Source organism: Chionomys nivalis, chromosome 16, assembly GCF_950005125.1.
Source record: "Chionomys nivalis chromosome 16, mChiNiv1.1, whole genome shotgun sequence".
Classification (NCBI taxonomy): Eukaryota; Metazoa; Chordata; class Mammalia; order Rodentia; family Cricetidae; genus Chionomys; species Chionomys nivalis.
The window spans coordinates 28,626,768-28,646,830 of record NC_080101.1 but is presented as its reverse complement, the minus strand read 5'-3'; the positions used below and the strand labels follow the sequence as shown (position 1 = coordinate 28,646,830).

The window sequence follows — 20,063 nt, the reverse complement described above, 5'->3', positions numbered from 1 at the left end:
CTCTATTTCTGTCTCTCCCCCAATCCACTTGACCAGGCTTGCCACCTCTTCCCCTTTTTCTCCTCCTCCTCCAAATCACACAGTCGGAAATCCCTTTTCCCTTGCTAGCCTCCCAGTGCATCCCTGATTATGGGACACCCAAAATCCTTCTATAGCCAAACCCAATCCTCCTCTCATCAGGCAACTACAAAATCCTTTTGTTCCCATCCAGGGCAAAAGCAGATGTCGCCAGCCTATCTGGTCCTTTGGAAAGTTTTGCTGTCTGTGTGTATGCACAGATGAGTCTGTGTTTTCTGTTGTGTCCATAAGTCTTGTGGCAAACATGGGAGCCGAGATGGAAATGAGTCAGGCTCAGCTGAATGTATGAATACTGGTGACCACATCTTTTGTTTCTGACTGGTCTTCAAGTGTGTAAACTTTCTGTATTCTGTGTTTATTGGTTTTGTTTTTGCTTTCTCTGCCTCTACCAGCTGCCAGCCACCACTGCTAGTCCTGCTTGCCGTGGCTGTTTTGATGGCCAGGGCTCAGGATTTATCTCTGAGCTTTCTAGTTACTGAATTCAGTTTAACGGGGACTCGAATATCTTTTGAGTGTGGATAATATTAAAGTCGTTGCACTTTATGGGAAAGCTGGCTCTGGAGTTTGGTGATGGTTCCTCCTCCTCTAGACCCAAGCACGTTTGTTTAAGGTGTCCTGTGTCAGGTGGACCACCTGACTGTGACAGAGGAAGAAGAGCAAAACAAAGGATCTAAAGGAACTTGCTTTGCAATGACTGCGCTCAGTGACAACCATGTGTGTCTCTAGTAAACGGTTAGATGGAGGATGAGAAAGCTAAAGTTCTGAGGGTCCCAGAAAGTATTTTAAGGCATGTAAATGACAGTTCTGAAGGAATGAGAAAGTGACATAAGAGAATAAAAAATGTTTCAGACTCCCCCACCCCCGTGCTATTGTTATATTAAGATTTCAAAGGCTCAGGAAAACTATTCTCAGTGGTTCAACCAGACCACTCCAGTGGTGGGGGCTGGAGCCTGCTCACCAGCAGGTTGCCAAAAGGAGACACTTGTCCCTATGGCACCTAAACAGACTTCTAAAACACCTGTCCCCTATGCTTGCTTTCTCTATGCTCAAACAAGAAATTACTGTTGATGTTGGCCAGAGGCTAATGGAGGCTACCCTTAGTGGTCCTGCAGGAGACATGATGCATATTCAGGGAAGCATGTTTGTGCAGAATGGGGCATCTTTTACATGCTAATCAAGGACCTGTGGCACCCCAGATGGGAGATGTAGATCCTTGGTAAACTTCAACATTTATCACAGCTGCCCATCAGGCACGATCACAATACAGAGGGTACACACCCCACCCTCTCCACCCCTAGGTACAGGCGCTGTTAAAGAAGTGGTCCAAAGCTCCCCAAAGGTCCTGCATCCCTAGTATCACCCCTCTTAGACAATATTGACCCCACCTCCCTGTCAGTCTTGTTTCAGACTGTGACCTCCACATATCAGCCTAACCACCATCTGTGACCTGTTAGAGTCTCTCACCTCACCACTGTAAGCCTCACAGCTCCGAGGGGAAAGGTATCCTGGCAGTCAGGAGCCAAGGACTATCACAAAGTCATGCTGAACAGTAAACCTCACAAGAGAAATTTATTGGGAAAGACACGGGAGGAAGGGTGACTGTTTCTGCTTGGGTGAGAAGCAGCAAAGAACTGAGAGGCAAGCTTTATACAGTTTCTTGGTGGGTGGAGCTGTCCAGGGTGACCTGATCTTGGGGCAAGCTCAAGGATTGGTGGGATTTTTTGGCCAGATCTTGGGCTTTTTTTTTTTTTTTTTTTTTTTTTTTCCCAGTAGGGTTGGATCTGGAAAGGGCTATTAGAGAAGCCTAGACTCAAGGAGCTGGGAATGGCTGTTTTGACTGTTAGAGAAGTTTGGGGATACTGCCTAGCCATTAGCACCTCAAGGAGCTTGCAGCCTCTCCTCAATTGCTATAAGCTAAATAGCACTACCACCCCTTATCTCTCATCACTACCTCAGTCTGCTTTAACTCCCCGGGGACACACTTTGTGTACCCTGGATTCTGCAGATTGTGATAATACCTTGATCCTTAGTACTACCACCCAGACCAGTCCCCTATGCCCAAACATTCACAATGCTTCGATTCTCTTCAGCATTCAAGTTTACCACTACCTTCCTGCTTGGTGGTCCAGAAGTTGTGCCACCAAAACTAGGGGTGGGACCTGGTGAAGAACCCTTGCCCATTCCCATCATAAGGTTTACAGTGGCACGGCATGACAAAGGGGCACTTCAGGTCATAGCCTCTAGCAGTCCTGGGTATGACCACTAGCATTGCTACTGGAGTGCAGGACTGTTTCCCTAGCTATGTCATTGGTTTTCCTATCGGTTCACCCAGCATCTCCAATGGGTGGCTCAGACCATTCTCACCTTCCAGGGCCTCATAGACTCGCTGGCCTCATAGTGCTACAAAATCGGCGAGGATTAGAGTTACTAACAAAATCCCTCCAATCCCAGGCCACCCTGGAACCCTGCCCCCCCCCCCGCGCCCCGAAACCCTATATAAAGCCTGCTTCTCACTGGAGCAGAGGCAGCCACTTTTCCTCCTGTATCTTTCCCAATAAATCTCTATTGTGAGGTTTGTTGTACGGTTGACTTTATGGTATTCCTTGGTTCCCCACTATCAGGATAGCTACCTTTACCCTCAGAGCTGCAACACTTAGATATACATCTTAACCTTTCTGAGTCATTTTTTTTTTCAAATATATTTCCTAAAGGATTCCCAGATTTGCTGGGTTAAGTTAATCAGGGAAGGCTAAATTAACCCAGTAGAAAGAGCTTCTTAATCTATGGGCGTTAGAAGGAAGTACAAAGCCCTGAGACCAAAGTGGTCACAGACATCGTGGAGAATGTTTGAGACAGGGTCTTACTCCGCCACTCTGGCTAGCCTGGAACTCACTTTGTAGATCAAGATGGACTCAAACTCAGAGAACCGCTGCCTGTGCCCCGCAGAGTGCTAGGATTAAAGGCTTGGGTCACCGCAACTCGCCTTGACAAATAAAACCCAAAGTAGAACTAAAACATTTGTATTTGCTGATGCATGCCTATAAAGGAGGCTGAGACATGAAAGATTCACTCCGCCCCTATCACACCCCCTTTTGATTACTATAGTACACCCCCCCACACCCCCGCGCGCCTCCTCGCCGCCTGAGTGAGCCAGGCAGATTGTATCTGAAGGCCATTTAAAGCTGGGCTCACGGCAGGACACGACAAAAAGGCGCTGCAGCCGGAGAACACAACACCTCTCAAAGCGAAAATCAACACAAGTGTGGCCCAACTCCCGAGATTCGGGCCCCCTTCAGCCACCCGTCCCCCCGTTCCCGCCAGGCAGGTTGCATTTGTCCGACGTCCCAAAGGCGCCATTCCACGGTATACTCGAGCGGCACCACCCCCTCGTGGCCATCTACACGCGCGCAGGCGCGACTTGTCGGCGCCGGAAATCCGGGACACGTGACCAGGTGACAGCCCTCGCTCGCTGGCGGGGCTCGCTGGAGGTGCTGCGGCACAGCACGGGATGGCGGAGGCACCTCCGGTCTCAGGTACTGTCCGTGTCCCCGTGCGGGACCTCTAGGGTGCGGCGGTGTATTCAAGCTAGGAGATCGGAAAGGTTCGGGCCCTTAGGTGGCGAGAGGGGCGCGTGCTGCGCGTGGACTGTGGCTCGCAAGGGCCAAGCCACGCGCGCTGCGCGGACGGACCTCTCCACCATCTTCCACAGGGTGGTAAAGCTCGGCCCCTGGGTTTCCGAGGAGAACGGACGGGTCCCGGGGCCCAGCGAGGGGACATGGGGGACGTGGGCATCCCACCCCTCCGCGGGGCTTCTTCCGGCCTTGCCGAGGCAGCGCGGCCGGAGTCCGGCGGGCGGGCGGAGGAGGCGGCGGCGGCGAGTCCCCTGTAGCGGGCCCTGGAGTCCAGCGAGTTTGCGCGCAGCGCTCGGGGAGTGTTCTCAACCTCTCGGAGCCGCGGCGTTCCGCGCGCGCGCCAGCAGCTCCAGCCTCGAGGGCTTTGAAATCCCACTTTGCCCTGACGTGCGTGATCCAGCCTCAGTTTCCTCGTCTGTCAGTTTGGACTCAGTAAGCTAATTTCCGGACCCTACACGTTCCGTCCCTAATTGTTGGCTCCCTTGCCTTCCCGGAGCTGCTCTGTGGTTGGGACACCCTCATTTGACTGTTAGTAGAAGTTCTTTCCATTTTCTTCCCGGTGCATTGGTAGATCCGGGGTTTCAGATTTTGTGGACAGCGATCAAAAAGAAACCTTTTGCACTGGGATATTAGTGCACACTACCTAAAACGTAAAAATGAACCAGGAAACAGGAGAGTTGGTGCCGTGTTTGAGAACACTACTAGCTCTTCCAGAAGAACCGCGTTCGGTTTGCACAACCACCTGTAACCCCAGCTCTAGAAGATCTGGCGCCCCCTTCTGACCACCGAGGTTATCAGCACACACGTGGCATATATCCTGTCTCCCTCTCTGTACACACACACACACACACACACACACACACACACACAGTAAAAAAAAAAGGTTTTTAAGTGAACCAAACGTTTCAGTGGTGTAGGGCATAGTGGTGCATGCCTTTAATCCCAGCACTTGAGAGGCTGAAGCAGGAGGATCTTTGAGTTCATTCCACGTGTTCAGTTCCAGGCCAGCCAGGGTTACATAGTGAGCCCCCCCCCCCCCCCCCCCCCCCCCCCCCCGTCTCCGAAGGGCGGGATGAGGGTTGAGGGGGAGAAGCAGTAGTTTCTTTGGCCTGAATTATAGTTGTGCTTTCTGACAGATTGATGGGACGCTAGTCACAGCTAGTCAGACTGCGTGTGTCTGTACCGAGCGACAGGGGAGATGTACGTTCCTGTCCCAGCTGAACACCGCACTGGCGCACCCTAGATTTGGCTAACCCTTCTTGGGAATGGGAACTTTAGGCGGATACATTGCTCTCCTTCCCCTCTAGGCCACCACTAGCCCTCTACCCTGAATCCCTTGGGCTTCTTCTACGTCACCTCTGACTTCCTTCCATGCCGGTAGGTGTCTGAAGCAGAGGTGGGTGAGGTCATTGTGACTCACAGCTTTAACCTTTGGGACTGTGCTTCCACTCCCTGGAGCGGTTGCTGAGTCCCCTTGTCCAAGGAATCCCTACTTCCTTGTTTCTTTTTTCTTTATTTTATTTTTTGGTTTTTCGAGACAGAGTTTCTCTATGTATCTTTGCACTGTATCCAGGCTGGCCTCGAACTCACAGAGATCCACTTGCCTCTGCCTCCCAGGTGCTGGGCTTAAGGCATCCCCACCACACCCAGCTATACTTGTTTTATAGCCTTTGTCCATCATCACTAGCTCACACACACTCTTCTAAAGCAGTGCTTCTCAACCTTCCTGATGCTTCAGCCCTTAAATCCAGTTCCTCACATTGTGACCCCAACTATAAAATTGTTTTCTTAATTATTTATTTTATTTTGTGTACATTGGTGTTTTGGCTGCAGATCTGTCTGTATGAGGGCATCGGATCCCCTGGAACAGTTGTGAGCGAGCTGGGAATTGAATGTGGATCCTCTAGAGGATCCAGCACTCTTAGCCACTGAGCCATCTCTCTCACCCCTGCTCCCAATAAATTATTTTTGCTGCTACTTCATAACTGTAATTTTGCTACTGTTATAAATCATAATGTAAATATCTGTGTTTTAGGTGGTCTTAGGTGATCCTTCTGAAAGAGTTGTTCGACCTTCAAAGGGATCGAGATCCACAGTTGAGAACTGTTGCACTAAGGTCTTTAAATGACAGACTAATCTAGAACAGGGGAATCTTTTTTTCCTGTGTGATCAGATTTTCTTCTTCCTCACCCACCTCTGAAACAGAGGTTTTCTGTGTAACCGCCCTGCTGTCCTGGGACTCTGTAGACCAGAACGGCCTTGAATTCACAGTGATCCCACCAGGTTCTGCCTCCCAAGTGCTGCCCAGCCTGTGAACAGGCTTTCTAATGCCAATTTTGTGCACAGCACTGCATGCTTTGTTGGGTCGCCAATGCCTCTTGTAATAAATATAGTGATGCTTTGGTGAGAAAACAGCTCACTACAGAAAAACTTCTACTTAAATACTAGAACAAGTGTCTGGCCTGTGCCATAGTACAGTTTCCTGATTCATGTGCCCCTTTTTCCTTCCTTGTGTCTTTTTAAGGGTCGTTCTGAGGTTTTTCTTGGGTCTAGTGAAAACACGACTCTGTATGGCTAGACAGCATGTCTGGATCTGTCTACTACTCAATGTGGAGCATCCTTTACCAGGCTATTGGGCAGCTTTACTGACCGTTTTTTCCGAGCCCCTCTCCCCCATCCTTGCTTCTTCAAGCAGGAGAGAAATGTATAGCACTTCTTGATAAACTGAAGTAAGTTTATCTCATGTTTCCAGAACACCTCTTCTGCTCTGGGGGTCTGTCTGATCTTCTTGCCGTTCTGTGAGCCCTTCCACCCCACCCTCAACACTGCCTATGTGGAAGTGTTTGGGACAGGTCCTGGATTGAATGAGAGGTTTCTCTGTGGCCAGTATGATCTCACCAGTTCTTCACTGTGTTTCTGTGCTATCTGCTGCCTTACCCTGTCAGTGTGCAATGTACGAATGAGGACAAGTCATGAGTGCTACGTGTCCTAAGTCAGAGTTCTGAGCTTGCCTTGGAGTGTCTGTGGCCTCGGGCAAGTTACTGTGCTTTCTCATCCATCCGGAATGTGAAGATTAAATGAGTTAATAGGGCTAGAGAGATGGCTCAGCTGTTAAGAGGACTTGGTGCTCCTCCAGAGGACCAAGTTTGGTTCTTAGCACCTACGCACCTGGTTGCTCAGGTCACACAGAACTTCCTGTAACTCCAGCTCCAGGGGATCTGCTATCTTCTGCCTCAGGACACCCACACACTCATCATGGTTGAGACTCACAGAGATCCCTACACGTACAAATTTAAAACTATTCTAAGAAGTTAACACATGCCAGGCGGTGGTGGTGCACGCCTTTAATCCCAGCACTCGGGAGGCAGAGGCAGGTGGATCTCTGGGAGTTCGAGACCAGCCTGGTCTACAAGAGCTAGTTCCGGGACAGGCACCAAAAGCTACAGAGAAACCCTGTCTCGAAAAACCAAAAAAAAAAAAAAAAGAAGTTAACACATGAAAAATGCTTAGATGAGTGTGTGCACATACTAAGTCTACAAGGTTTGCAGTATACCCATTGGAGTCTGTGTCAGATAATCGTAGCTCTAAAAGCAATAATAAGGTATCATTTTAACCGCTGTAGGCATGCTGTTGCTTTACTTTACCAAGTTAGTTTCCCTAGCAGCTCTGATGAGGGATTATATTCTCCATTACATATAAGACATCTGGGGCATTAAAACATGATAAAGCAGGGATATGATAGTGCTTGCTGTAATTATATCACTTAGAATATTGAGGCAGGAAGATTTTAAGTTTGAAGCCAGCCTGGGCTATATAGTGAATTGAAGCCAGCCTGGGCTACATATTGAAGCCTTTTCTCATATGACAGAAAATAGATAATTTAAAACAAATAATAAATGGTAGGCAGGGACTTAAATTTATGCCTTACAGACTGTTGATTGCTACTGTGACTTTGTTACTGACTAGTTTTATGTCGTTGAGTAGATAGTTTCTCTTTTTTTATTTTTTGAGACAGGGTCTTACTATGTAGCTGTGGCTGACCTGAAACTCATTTATGTAGACTAGGCTAGCCTCAAGCTTACAAACATCTGTCTACCTCTGCCTCCTGAGTGCCGGGACTAACAGTGTGCACCACCGTGCCCCTGCCTTAGCAGATGATTTCTTTAGGCTTCAGGAACTGAGCTGACTGTATTTGGAATCACCTTGTGGGGTGAGTGAGTAGGCTGAAGTTAAAGTAAGGTTAGATTTTAAGGCTTGGAAATTTTAGAACATACTGTAGGAGTTACATGTAAAATCCCAAACTGTATTCCAAGGGGCAAGAGATAGAGACTAGCACACTCCCTATGCTATTATTATCTGTGTGGGACTTTTAGGTGCCATAATAGCCTTTGAAATAAACATTGTTATCCTTCATTATAGATGTAGGAACTGAGGCTAAGGTGGTCAGGTGATAACCCTAAGCTCATTCAGATTTTAATCCCATTTTAGGCTGATTTCAAAGCTTATTTGCTTGCTATGATGCAATGCTGCTTTAGTGTTTTGAAAGACCACATGGAACTTCCTGACAATATCTCATCCCTAAACCCAACCTTCAATTTTTTATTTAGACAAAGTCTCACTGTGGAACCTGGGCTGGTCTCAAACTTTTGATCCTATTGCCTAGGCCTTTTCAATTCTGGGATTAGAGGCATGTACCCACATGCTCTGCCCTCTTCCAAGGTTTTAGTTTTGGTTGTAGGGGCTCATGTAGTTACAGGTGGTCTTCTTGAGAGGAGATTACCAGTATATACTGCCATGCCTGGCTTTGGCTCTTCTAAGATTTTTAGATAAAAGTGTATTCGTGGTGCAAGATGGCCTAGGCCATCAGTGGACGTCAGTGTGCCCACTAGACATGGGATACTAATTGTCATCTTTAAGGACTGAGAGCCTGACACTTTCACAAGAGACTGATCTCATTAAGCCTGCTTTATATAACATCCTTAAAATATTTTTTAGATGTGCCTTTTCGAGTCATGGGGTTCCTAAGTGGCATTAATTTCTTACTGGATATCTATTTCTTGTTCCCTAGGCACTTTTAAATTCAGTACAGATGCTGCTGAGTTCATTCCTCAGGAGAGAAGAAATTCTGGTCTGAATTGTGGGACCCAAAGAAGACTAGACTCTAGGATTGGGAGAAGAAATTACAGTTTCTCACCTCCCTGTCACCTTCCCAGGCAGAATCCTTACGATGACATCTCTGCTATTCATCAGCACAGTTACGCCTCTGGAAGCAAACCCAAGAGTCACCAGGTGTTTTTCCAGTCTAATAAATCACTCAAGAACCATGGCCTTCACAATCAGCCATGGCAGAAGTTGAGGAATGAAAAACACCAAAGCAGAGTCAAGAAAGCACAAGGGCTCACTGACCAGACGTCAGATGCGTCCAGTTTAGAAAGTGTGACCAGGTCAGAGAGTGGAGCAGACCTTAGGGAGCATAGCCCTTCTGAGAGTGAGAAAGACGTGGTTATTGCAGATCCTAGGGGAGCAAAGCCCAAAAAGGCAGCACAGTTTACATACAACTATGGCAGAGGGCCAAAGGCCAAAGGGAAGCCCAAATGCGAGCTGGGTAGTAGAATGAGCCCGAAGTCTGAGGACGAAAGCACCAGACCCGTGGGGGCTTCCCAGGCTGACTTTTCAGATGCGTCCTGTAGAAAGGCTGTAGTGGATGGCTGCGTGTCGAGACGGAGCGAGCAGAGAAGATACCCACAGAAAAGGCCTCCGTGGGAGGTGGAGGGTGCCAGACCACGACCAGGGAGGAACCCACCCAAACAGGAAAGTCAGCGACATTTAAATTCAGGGCCTAAAAACAACATGCCCCCCATTCCAAAGGATAATCTCAGAGAAAGACCAACAAAGTCAGCCTGTGACACCGGAAATTTGGCCGTTGTCAACAAATCTTCCAGAAGGGTTGACCAAGAGAAGAATGCAGGAAGGAGACAGGACCCTCAAGTGCTCTCTCCATTCCCCAGAGGCAAACAGAGCCATGTGCTGAAGAATGCAGAAACACATACAGGTCAGTGTGCCTGGAGGGGAGGGGAGATTGCTTGAGGGTGATTTTCAAGCACGACACTCATAATTTAGAAACCATAAAATAAAAAAAAAAACACGGTAGTAGTGAAGCCTACCTTAATTCAGCACCTGCTTGGATCCTGCCACTACCCATTGCTGCCCTCATTGGTAACCTCTTTTGTTTGTTTGTGTTTGAGGTAGGTTGTAAGTTCTCTACCACTGAGTTATAACCCCAAATCTTTATTACTTGAAACAGTCTTAAATTACCCTGGGTGTCCTTAAATTCACTCAATAATCCAGGCAGGGCTTGAACTAATGCTCTTCCTGCCTCAGCTTCCTGAATAGCTGGTATTACAAACCTGGACCACCAGGCCCAGCACTCTTTCGGTTTACTGATTTTCCTCCAATAAATTATTGTGTAAGGGCTTTAAATGTAGCTAACGATGATACAGCTCTCTGGGTTTCAGATTCTTTTTGAGTACGGTAGCAGAAGCATTTTGTTGCCCCTGTTGATTACAGCTGATGCAGCTCTCCTCATCTTGTTGGTTCCACTGCACTGGTTCTGTCTCCTGTCTTAACTATTGTTTTCAGCTCATCTTCGTTCCTTCAGTAGTGAACAGTTTTTCCAAAACACATCCTGAACTCATCACTCGTCTATCTTGGGTTCCATCACTGTAGGTTCTGACTTCTGTCTTCTGTGCCGTACCCTGTCATTTCCCTCCAGATTCCTTCCTGCTCTGTCTGTCCAAGCTGTTGGATGCAGTTCCCTCTGTCTAGAGTCACTACCCCCTTAGTTCACTGCTACACTTTTTTGTTGTTCATTTGATATACTTTTTGTTCATTTTTTTTCACTTTTCATTTTTTTATGTGTATGGCTGTTTCACCTGTATGTATATCTGTGTACTGTGTGTGTGCCTGGTGCCCATGAAGGCCAGAAGAGGTTGTCTGACCCCCTAGAACTGAAGTTACAGCTGATTGTAAGCCACCAATTCTGGGAATCAAACCCAAGACCTCTGGAAGAAGCAGCCTGTGCTCTTAAGCACTGAGCTAGCCCTCTAGCCCCTAACCCTGGCTAGCCTGGAACTTGTTATGTAAACTAGGCTGGCCTTGAACTCACAGAAATCTGCCTGCCTCCTGAGTGCTGGGATTAAAGATTTATTTTGTGTATGCACCTGAATGTATTTATATGCATCACTGTGTGTCCCAAGAAGTCCTCCAAGGCCAGAAGAAGGGCATTAGATCCCCTGAAACTTCAGTTACAGGTGGTCATGAGCTGCCGCAGGGGTGCTGGGAACTGAACTCAGGTCCTCAGCAAGATTGGCACACCACTGAGCCATCTCTTCACAGTAAACTCCTTTAGACAGGAGCTCACTGCTTCCCTGGCTGGCTTGGACATCCCTATGTAAACTCCTAGAGTCCCTCTGCCCTTCCAAGCACTAGGATTGAAGGTTTGTGCTGCAGTTCCACTTGTGAATGTAGATGTTTCAAAAGCTAGTTTAGTTACATATCCAGGGAGCCTTTTCTTAGCCCTATAGTATTGTCTCTTCCAGTCTTTTACAAGCTTGTCTTTTTTATTACTATACATACTTCTATTTCCAAATTTATTACTCAAAACCATAATTTGAGCCCTTAATCTCAGCACTTGGGAGGCAGAGGCAGACAGATCTCTTAGTTTGAAGCTCTTAGTTTGAAGCTAGCCTGGCCTACAGTGAGTTCCAGGACATCTAGGACTGCACAAGAGAAATCCTGTTTCAACCTACCCCCACCCCCCCAAAATGAAAGAAACCATAATTTATCTCCATGACAGTGTTTGGAGTCACTATTTATAAAAAAAGTCTTTCCTTTTTTTTTTTTTTTTTTTGAGTCTCCCTATGTAGTAGCCCTGGCCTCTGGATGCTGGAATTAAAGGAATGCACCATCACTACCTCACAGATATATGTTGGTTTCTTTGTTTTTAGATATAGGTGTCCCCTGTGTAGCCCTAGCCTGGAACTTGTTATATGTAGGCTGACCTTAAACTAACAAAAATCTTTCTCTGCTTCCTAGTGCTGGGATTCCAGGCGTGGGCCACTGTCCTTGGCCTAGATGCCGTATCTTTCTTTTTCCTTGTGGTGTTCTTGCCTCACACAGCTCTTAGAACATAGTTGAGAGTCAGTTCTGACTGGTCCACAGAACTTGTGTTGAACTAAATACCCTCCTGTAAGGATGTTCTGAAGCATGTGTTCTCTCTCTTCACAATTACCGTCCTGCCCCCTTCTTTACAAATAAACCTTTTACACTATTTGAAGACATTCCTCATTTTGCACTGACTGTGTTATTACATCAAGGCAAAGAGCTAGGTATGGCAGCGAGCATGCCTTAAATACTAGCACTGTAGAAGACTGAGTTTGAGAACAGACTGCTACTTAGCAAGACTCTCTGTGTATTGGGGGTGGGGATAACTTCAGTATGTAAGCTCTTCCTCATGAACTTTTACCTTTATTGATCTCCTTTTGGTTTATTGTGAGCCTTTGACCTAATCAATGATGCTACCACCTGCCCAGGGCCTGTTTTTTCACTGAGCTCCCCACACCTCACTCCCACAGTGTTTCTCTGTGTAGCCCAAGCTGTCCTTGAAGTCAGATCCACCTGTCTTGCCAGGTGGTGATGGACAGTGGCCACACACCCTTAGTCCCAGCACTCAGGAGGAGGAACCAGGCCAGCCATAGCTGTTTTATAGAAAAACCCTGTCTCAAAACAAACAACAAAAAAAGAGCTGGGGGTGGAGTTGTACACCTTTAATCTCAGCACTGGAGGCAGAAGCTCCCAAGTGTTGGGATTAAAGGCATGCATCATCGCCTGGCTAGTGGAAATTTCAATTGAGAAAATGCCTCCATCAGATTGAACTGTAGGCAAGTCCATAGGGGCATTTTTTTTATTTTTTTATTTTTTTTTATTTTTATTTTTATTTTTATTTTTTTGGTTTTTCAAGACAGGGTTTCTCTGTGGCTTTGGAGCCTGTCCTGGAACTAGCTCTGTAGACCAGGCTGGTCTCGAACTCACAGAGATCCGCCTGCCTCTGCCTCCCGAGTGCTGGGATTAAAGGTGTGTGCCACCATCGCCCGGCGAGGCATTTTCTTGATTAATAATTGATGTGGGAGGCCCACCCCATTGTGGACAATGCCACCCCTGGGCAGGTAGTCCAGGGAGATATAAGAAAGATAGCTGAGGTCTAGAGAGATGGCTCAGCAGTTAGGAGCACTGGTTACTCTTCCAGTGGGTCCCGGTTCATTTCCCAGCAACCATATGACAACTCAAAACAGTCTATAATTCCAGTTCCAAGGGATCCAACACCCCTATACCCCTATACAGACGTACATGAAGGCAAAAAATGCCAATGCACATGAAATAAAAATAAATTTAAAAAGAGAGCTAACTAAAGATGAGTGTGAAGACAAGCTAGTGAGCAGTGGTACTCCATGGCTTCATTCCTGCCGTGTGTGCCTGCCCTGGCTTCCTCCACAATAGACTAAGCTTCAGCTAAAATAAATCCTTTCCTCCCCAAGTTGCTTATGATAATGGTCTTTTATCACAGCAGTAAAAAGCAAGCTAAGATAATTTGTTTCTGATTTTGTTTTTTAAACTCAAAGACAATTTTTATTGAAGTTTAAAACAGAAACCCCCAGGAAAGCAAGCTGTAAATTTTAACAGCTGCCTATAGAGAAGAATGGAGAAAAGAATGGGTGGGGGAGGGTGCCCCTGAGTCAATCTGTGGAGGTCAGCCCTGTGTCAGCAGCAGAGCAGAGCTGAGCCACAGAACAAGCAAAGCCCGAAGTACGAGGGAAAGCTTAGAACAGGGACTTGTTTGTTTTTTGAATTAGTTATTTGGTGAGTGGACCTTAGTGTAAGGGTCTGAGACTTGGTGGGGAGTTGGGGGTTTGTTGGTGTATCTGAAAAGTTTGCAGTCCGTTAGCACCCAGTGCGCTGTGTCCTTTCACTGACACACTGTTCAACTAGAATCACAGCAGACACAGTCACGGCTCAGAAATGATGGGAGGCCCTGGTGCAAAAGGGCTTCTGGGAAATGAAAAAGAGCTGTGGTCAGACAGGATTTGCAGCTAAGACGGACAAGTCTTGGCACTGAGACCTGATAGTTCACCAGCACAGAGCAGCTCTAGAATTCAACTACTACCTTATTTTACAAATTAGACATGCTTTGATAAAACCTAAGAGGAAGGTATTGTTGCCAATGAGAGATTTATGTTTCTCTCTCGGAGCCATTCATTGTTTTTTTATTGTGGGTGCCCAGTATTTCCAAGGTACCACTCTAATAAAAATCGTTTCCCAAGGAGAGTATATTCTGTGTGTATAGTTAGATAATAAGCAATATGTATAATACGTGGTTTATCATGAGACAGGGTCTGACTGTGGCCTAGGTGAGCCCCTGAGTCTTTATCCTCCTATCTCAGCCTGGAGTACTGAGATTACAGGAGTATACCATGATGCCTGACATTGTCAGGTAGCTGTAAATATTGAGGGAAAATTCAGTGTGCAAGAAAAATAGATTGTGTTCAGGGGGTGAATTGTAACTTTTCTAAGTGTGCTGAGGACTGAATGAGAAGTCACATTTTGAGTAAATACCGGAGTGGATGAGGAGCTGAGCCACACAGCTATCTAGGGCAAGTCTTCTGGGCACGGGATGGAGTCTACCTGGCAGTGAGGAAAGAAGATGAGCAGTGGGACTGGGAGGAGGAGGTGAGGCCACTGAGGATCTGGGCTTTTACAGTCACCAAATAAGAACTATTGAAAAGGGCTAGGGAGATGTTTAGCATTTCAAAAGAGCACTAGCTGCTTTTGTAGGGGACTCAGGTTCAGTTCTAACACACACATGTCAACTCACAACAGTCTGTAACTCCAGTTCCAGAGGATCTGACACTTCTGGCGTCTGAGGACACCAGGCACCCACACATACATATAAAATTTTTGTTTTGTTTTAACTGGTAAGCTCTGACCAGAAGAGTACACCTAAGAGCACCCACCTCTGTACCAAAACTGGGGATTGAACCCAGGGCCTCTTGGTGCTAAGCACGCACTCTTACTACTGAGTTGTATGCCTACCTTCTTTTCCTTTTTATTTTGAGACAGTGTCTCACTAAGTTGCCTAGGCTAGTTTGCCATTATTCTGTATCAGGAAGGTCATAAACTTGTGATCCTCTTGCTCGAGCCTGCCTAGTAGCTGGGATTGCTGTCTTACAGCCTCTGGGCCAAATTTAATTTACAGTTTGCTGTTCTTATTGCTGGGATCTAAAGGAAACAGAAAGCACCTTAGACCAGAGTGGGAGAAACAGATATTAGATTCTAGACATAGTCTGCAAATTGCTGAAATAAGACCCTGTCTCAAACTCTAAATAAATAAGCCAATAAAATGACAAGTGCAAGGTAAACTGATGATTACTCTTAGGTTTATTCAGTGCTTACTATTCTTTATTATTTGTGGGGTTTTGAAACAAGTTTTTTTTTAATTTTATTGATTTTTTAAAAATATTTATTATGTATACAATATTCTATCTGTGTGTATGTCTGCAGGCCAGAAGGCAGCACCAGACCCCATTACAGATGGTTGTGAGCTACCATGTGGCTGCTGGGAATTGAACTCAGGACCTTTGGAAGAGCAGGCAATGCTCTTAACCTCTGAGCCATCTCTCCAGCCCGATTTTTTTTTTTTATTGAGCTGTACATTTTCCTCTGCTTCCCTCTTTTCCTCTCCCCTCCCCTCCAACCCTCTCCCAAGGTCCCCATGCTCTCAGTTTACTCTGTCTCAGGGTCCTCATTATTGTCTAAGTTCTCTGGGATTGTGATTTGTAGGCTGGCTTTCTTTGCTTTATGTTTAAAAACCACTTATGAGTGAGTACATGTGATAATTGTCTTTCTGGGTCTGGGTTACCTCACTCAAAATGATTAAAACAAGGTTTTATTATATAGCCCAGGCTGATCTTGAAATCTCGTGCTCAAGTGAAACTCCTCAACCCTAGGACCACAGGCCTGAGCTATAACTCTGAATAATCTGGGTGGACTTGGGAGAATGTTTACTCCATTATAGGAGTCCCTACCTAAATGTCTGCTTTCTCAGTCCTGTCTCAGCAACTTGTGCCCATTCTTAGCCTCTAAGTCTAAATAACCATTTATTCAGAATCAGGTATCCCTGTAAGTCTGTTAGAATATATTGTCAAATGGCTTATTTCTCTGTTGACTAAAGTGAGGAATGGTTTTCTATGTTTCAGTTTGTTTATTTGTTTTTTTAAACAGGTTCCCTAATTGAGCAGCTAACTACAGAAAAATACGAATGTATGGTGTGCTGTGAATTGGTTCAAGTTACAGCCCCGGTGTGGAGCTGTCAGAGCTGTTTTCACGTCTTTCATTTGAACTGTATTAAGAAGTGGGCCCGGTCTCCAGCATCTCATGCAGGTCAGTCATTTATGTTTCCTGAGTTGTTTCTGCGCACTGCTTTAATAAATTTGGGTTATAAACCTGGCTTTAAAATGCTAGCCAGGAGGTGGTGGCGCACTCCTTTAATCCCAGCACTCGGGAGACAGAGGCAGGTGGGTCTTTGTGAGTTCAAGGCCAGCCTGGTCTACAAAGCAAGTTTCAGAACAGCCAGAGCTACATAAGAGAGACCCTATCTCGAAGAAAAAAAAATCCTCTTAAACATTTATCTATAGGTAGAATGTTACTGTATTCTCTTGTTTTATGATGGGTCTTAAGTTGTAGATCTTAAATAAACCAGCTAAACATAACTACGAAAATATTTAGGGTGTAGCCGTGAAATCAATAATTTTTTAATTGGAAATGGTAGGTTTCATTGAAATGCAACTATAAAAAGTATATTTTGGACTAATGAAATGGCATAAAGTGGAAGGGTATTTTGTATCAAGTATATATTTCATAGGAGAGAGCCAACTCCTGAAAGTTGTCCTCTGATCCCCAACGTGTGTCATGGCTCTCTAGAGCACACACACAAAAGAAAATGTAATACCAAAATGATTTGAGAAAGCATTCATTACCAGGTGTAGTGGCTCACACTTTAATCCCAGAAGTTGGAAAGCAAAGGTGGAAGTATTTCTGTGAGTTTGAAGCCAGCCTGCTCCACATAGCAGGTTTCAGGCTAGCCAGAGATACACAGTAAGACCCTGCTCCCCAAAAAAACCCGTGTGTGTGTGTGTGTGTAGTTTGCTTAGACATTTATATAAATTGTTTAATTTATCTTTCAGATACTAGGTTATTTCTGTATATCACAAATTTCTGTAGTATTATAGGTAATGCAGATCTTGCTGATAATGTACTCCCTGTGCTGTGGCTTTTTAATTCAGGACATAAGGATTTTCCTGTATACCCAATAGTTTTTCTCTTCAAGTCACAAAAAAAAAAAAAAAAGCCGGGCGGTGGTGGCGCACGCCTTTAATCCCAGCACTTGGGAGGCAGAGGCAGGCGGATCTCTGGGAGTTCGAGACCAGCCTGGTCTACAAGAGCTAGTTCCAGGACAGGCTCCAAAACCACAGAGAAACCCTGTCTCGAAAAACCAAAAAAAAAAAAGTTAATATTGAAATTAGAGATGTGTTAGTAGGTCTTTGTAGCCTGAATACAGTATTTAATGAAGCATTCAACAATGTAATTTATTTGCCTTTTTTTTGAGAACTTTATTCAGGAGTAAAGCAATAGGACGAAATTAATAAATTAAAAGTTAGAGGGAGCACCTCAGGGTGAGAGTTACTTAAGAGCCTAGATCTGTTTCTTAAATGTCTGATAATATTCAGCATTTTAATTCTAACTGCTTCAATGATGTGAATTCCTATAGATTTACTTTTTTTTCTTTTTGAAACAGGGTCTCACTAGACCTTGAACTCAGAGAGATCCTGCCTCTTGCCTTCCAAGTGCTGGGATTAAGGGGATATGTCACTATACTTGGCCAGAAGTTTAAAATTACAGTACTGCTTTTTCAGGAGGGTGCAGAGGGGCAAGCCCTAGAGACCTGGATAGACCAAGCACATTCCCTGCTGCCGAGCTGTATCCCTAACTCAGCGTGTGCTGTGGAAAGACATCATATTGATAGATTCTTTCCTTTCTTTCTTTTTAAACAGATGGCCAGAGTGGTTGGAGGTGCCCTGCTTGTCAGAATGTTTCTGCACATGTTCCTAATACTTATACTTGTTTCTGTGGTAAGTTGATTTACATACACTGGAGTACTTTTTATTCCTACGTTGTACCTCAGTGATCTGTAGGGCTTGCTTCAGAAGTGACTGATAGACCTCAAAGGAAGAGGCTCTAGTATTGTACTCATGCTTCCGTCACCAGGTGGAGCCCTGGGCCGTGGTGCTCCTGGCAGGCTCTTCTGGAGGTGGGTCTTCTGATTATGCCAGCCAGGCTCATGCTGGTTCTAAGCAATCAGTTGGCAGAGGCAGATATTGATATGTGTTCCCCCTCAGTGCTAGCTGTAATACCTTTTATTACCTTTATTAATTTTAGATTTAAGCCATGTACAAAAGATAGTGTTTAATTTAAGACATCAATCATTTGTCTGTATAGTGGATAGATTTTTCTATAAATTGGCAGTACAAATTAACCTTGAATCTTCTCTCTCTATAGAATAGTTTTTCCTTGTTTTGCCTGTTTGTTTTTTAATTTAAATAAGATTTTTTTATTGATTCTTTGGGAATTTTAGATCATGTACCCTAATTCCCCCAAAAAGAAAATAAAAAAAACCCGAAAAAACCCAAAAATAAATAAATAAATAAATAAAACAAAGCAAACAAACAAGAACAAACCAAACCAAAAAGAACCTCTTCATTTTTCCATCTTTCCCGCCTCTGCAACACCTCTCCATTCATTCTGGTGGCACTGGGAGTGGTGTGTCACACAGTACACACTTTGTCTAATCAGCTTTACTAGCAGATGTTCTTTGTAATGAGTCCCTGCTCTGGTTTCTGGTACACCATCATCATTGGATCCTCACCTAAACTCTCCTAAAGTGGCCCACAGGGTCCCTAAGTCATGAAGATCCTGCTGATACTGTTCCACAGGACCAGCCTCTTCACGAGTTCCAGCAGGTCCTAGATGGGTTAGATGTTAGAGTAGGCCAACCCAAGACCCAGGTATGGGCCTAGGGGTAACTGAGCTGGTCATTACAGGTCACTGGAGCCACTAGCCTCAGGTGAGAGGATGGAGCCAGCTCCCCTATGCCCATGCCATCAGGATCACGGTTCTCCCTCACCTGTGGTGAAGGGTGGGGACCATCTCTCCCAATGCAGGGGTCAACTCTCTTGCTGCAGTGTCCAGCAAGAGGCAAGGTTTTCCAGAGCTAGTGAAGGGTTCCTATGGCCCCTGAGGTGGCACAGACCACAGACAGCTACACAACCCAGCTGCAGCTGGACCATGAACCCAGATGTGGCCCTCGGCAGCAGCTTGGCTCCTGACAAAGTGACATTTTGGCTCCAGGTGGAAGCACTGGCCACTCAGATTGGGATGGCTCTGGTGGCAGCATGGTCCCCAGACATCACCAAGGCCTCAGGTTGCAGCCCCAACCTGGGCTTTAGTATGACCTTTGGTGGCAATACAGAACTTGGACATGAGCACAGATCTCAGTCTCAGTAGGACCATGGACTCAGAAAGGGTCCTCAGCAACATCTGGGTCTGGATGTCACCATTGCCTCAGATGGCAGTACATGCCATTCAGATCAGCACAGCCCCAGAGGTAGTGTGACCCTTGGACACCAACGTGGCCCCAGACCTTGGGTGTCCACATTGTGTTTGATGGTAACAGGAGCCTCAGACAACACAGACCCTGGCTGCAGTAGGGCCATAGACCCAGGCATGGCCCTCAACTGCAGCTCAGGCCCCAATGTCACAATGGCATCAGATAGCAGCACAGGCAGGCCACTCAGATCGGCATGGCCCTGGCTACAGCATGACCCTTGGACACCATCATGGAGTCAGGTGGCTGACCCAACACTGGGTGTCCACCGACCCTTGGTGGCAACAGGAACCATATATGTCCACCCAGGCCTGACCACTATGGGGCCACAGACCCTGACATGGCCCTCAAAATAGCAACCTGGACTGAAGTGACACCAAGTTTTTCCTGTTTTTTTGTTGTTGTTGTTTTGAGATGATCTGTGTAGCCCTAGCTGTCCTGGAACATACTATGTAGACCAGGCTAGACTTGAACTCACAGAGGTCCACCTGCCTTTGTCTTCCTGGTGCTGAGATTAAAGACATGTGCCACACTCTCCAGCTCCCTTTTCCTGTTTTTCAATAGCTACACCTTTTTGGTTT

At 45.9% G+C, this 20,063-nt stretch overlaps 1 protein-coding gene across 2 annotated transcripts in view; it reads left to right on the top strand.

Moving 5' to 3' along the window:
• Window positions 1-3,519: 3,519 nt before the first annotated feature.
• Nfx1 (nuclear transcription factor, X-box binding 1) overlaps window positions 3,520-20,063 on the top strand; it is a 58,387-nt gene continuing 41,843 nt past the window's right edge. For both annotated transcript variants that reach the window (XM_057790484.1, XM_057790485.1), the window contains exons 1-4: window positions 3,520-3,611; window positions 8,779-9,762; window positions 16,044-16,202; window positions 17,873-17,950. In XM_057790484.1, the coding sequence (XP_057646467.1) occupies window positions 3,587-3,611; window positions 8,779-9,762; window positions 16,044-16,202; window positions 17,873-17,950 (1,246 nt within the window). In that variant the 5' untranslated portion in view covers window positions 3,520-3,586. The remainder of the gene's footprint in view (window positions 3,612-8,778; window positions 9,763-16,043; window positions 16,203-17,872; window positions 17,951-20,063) is intronic.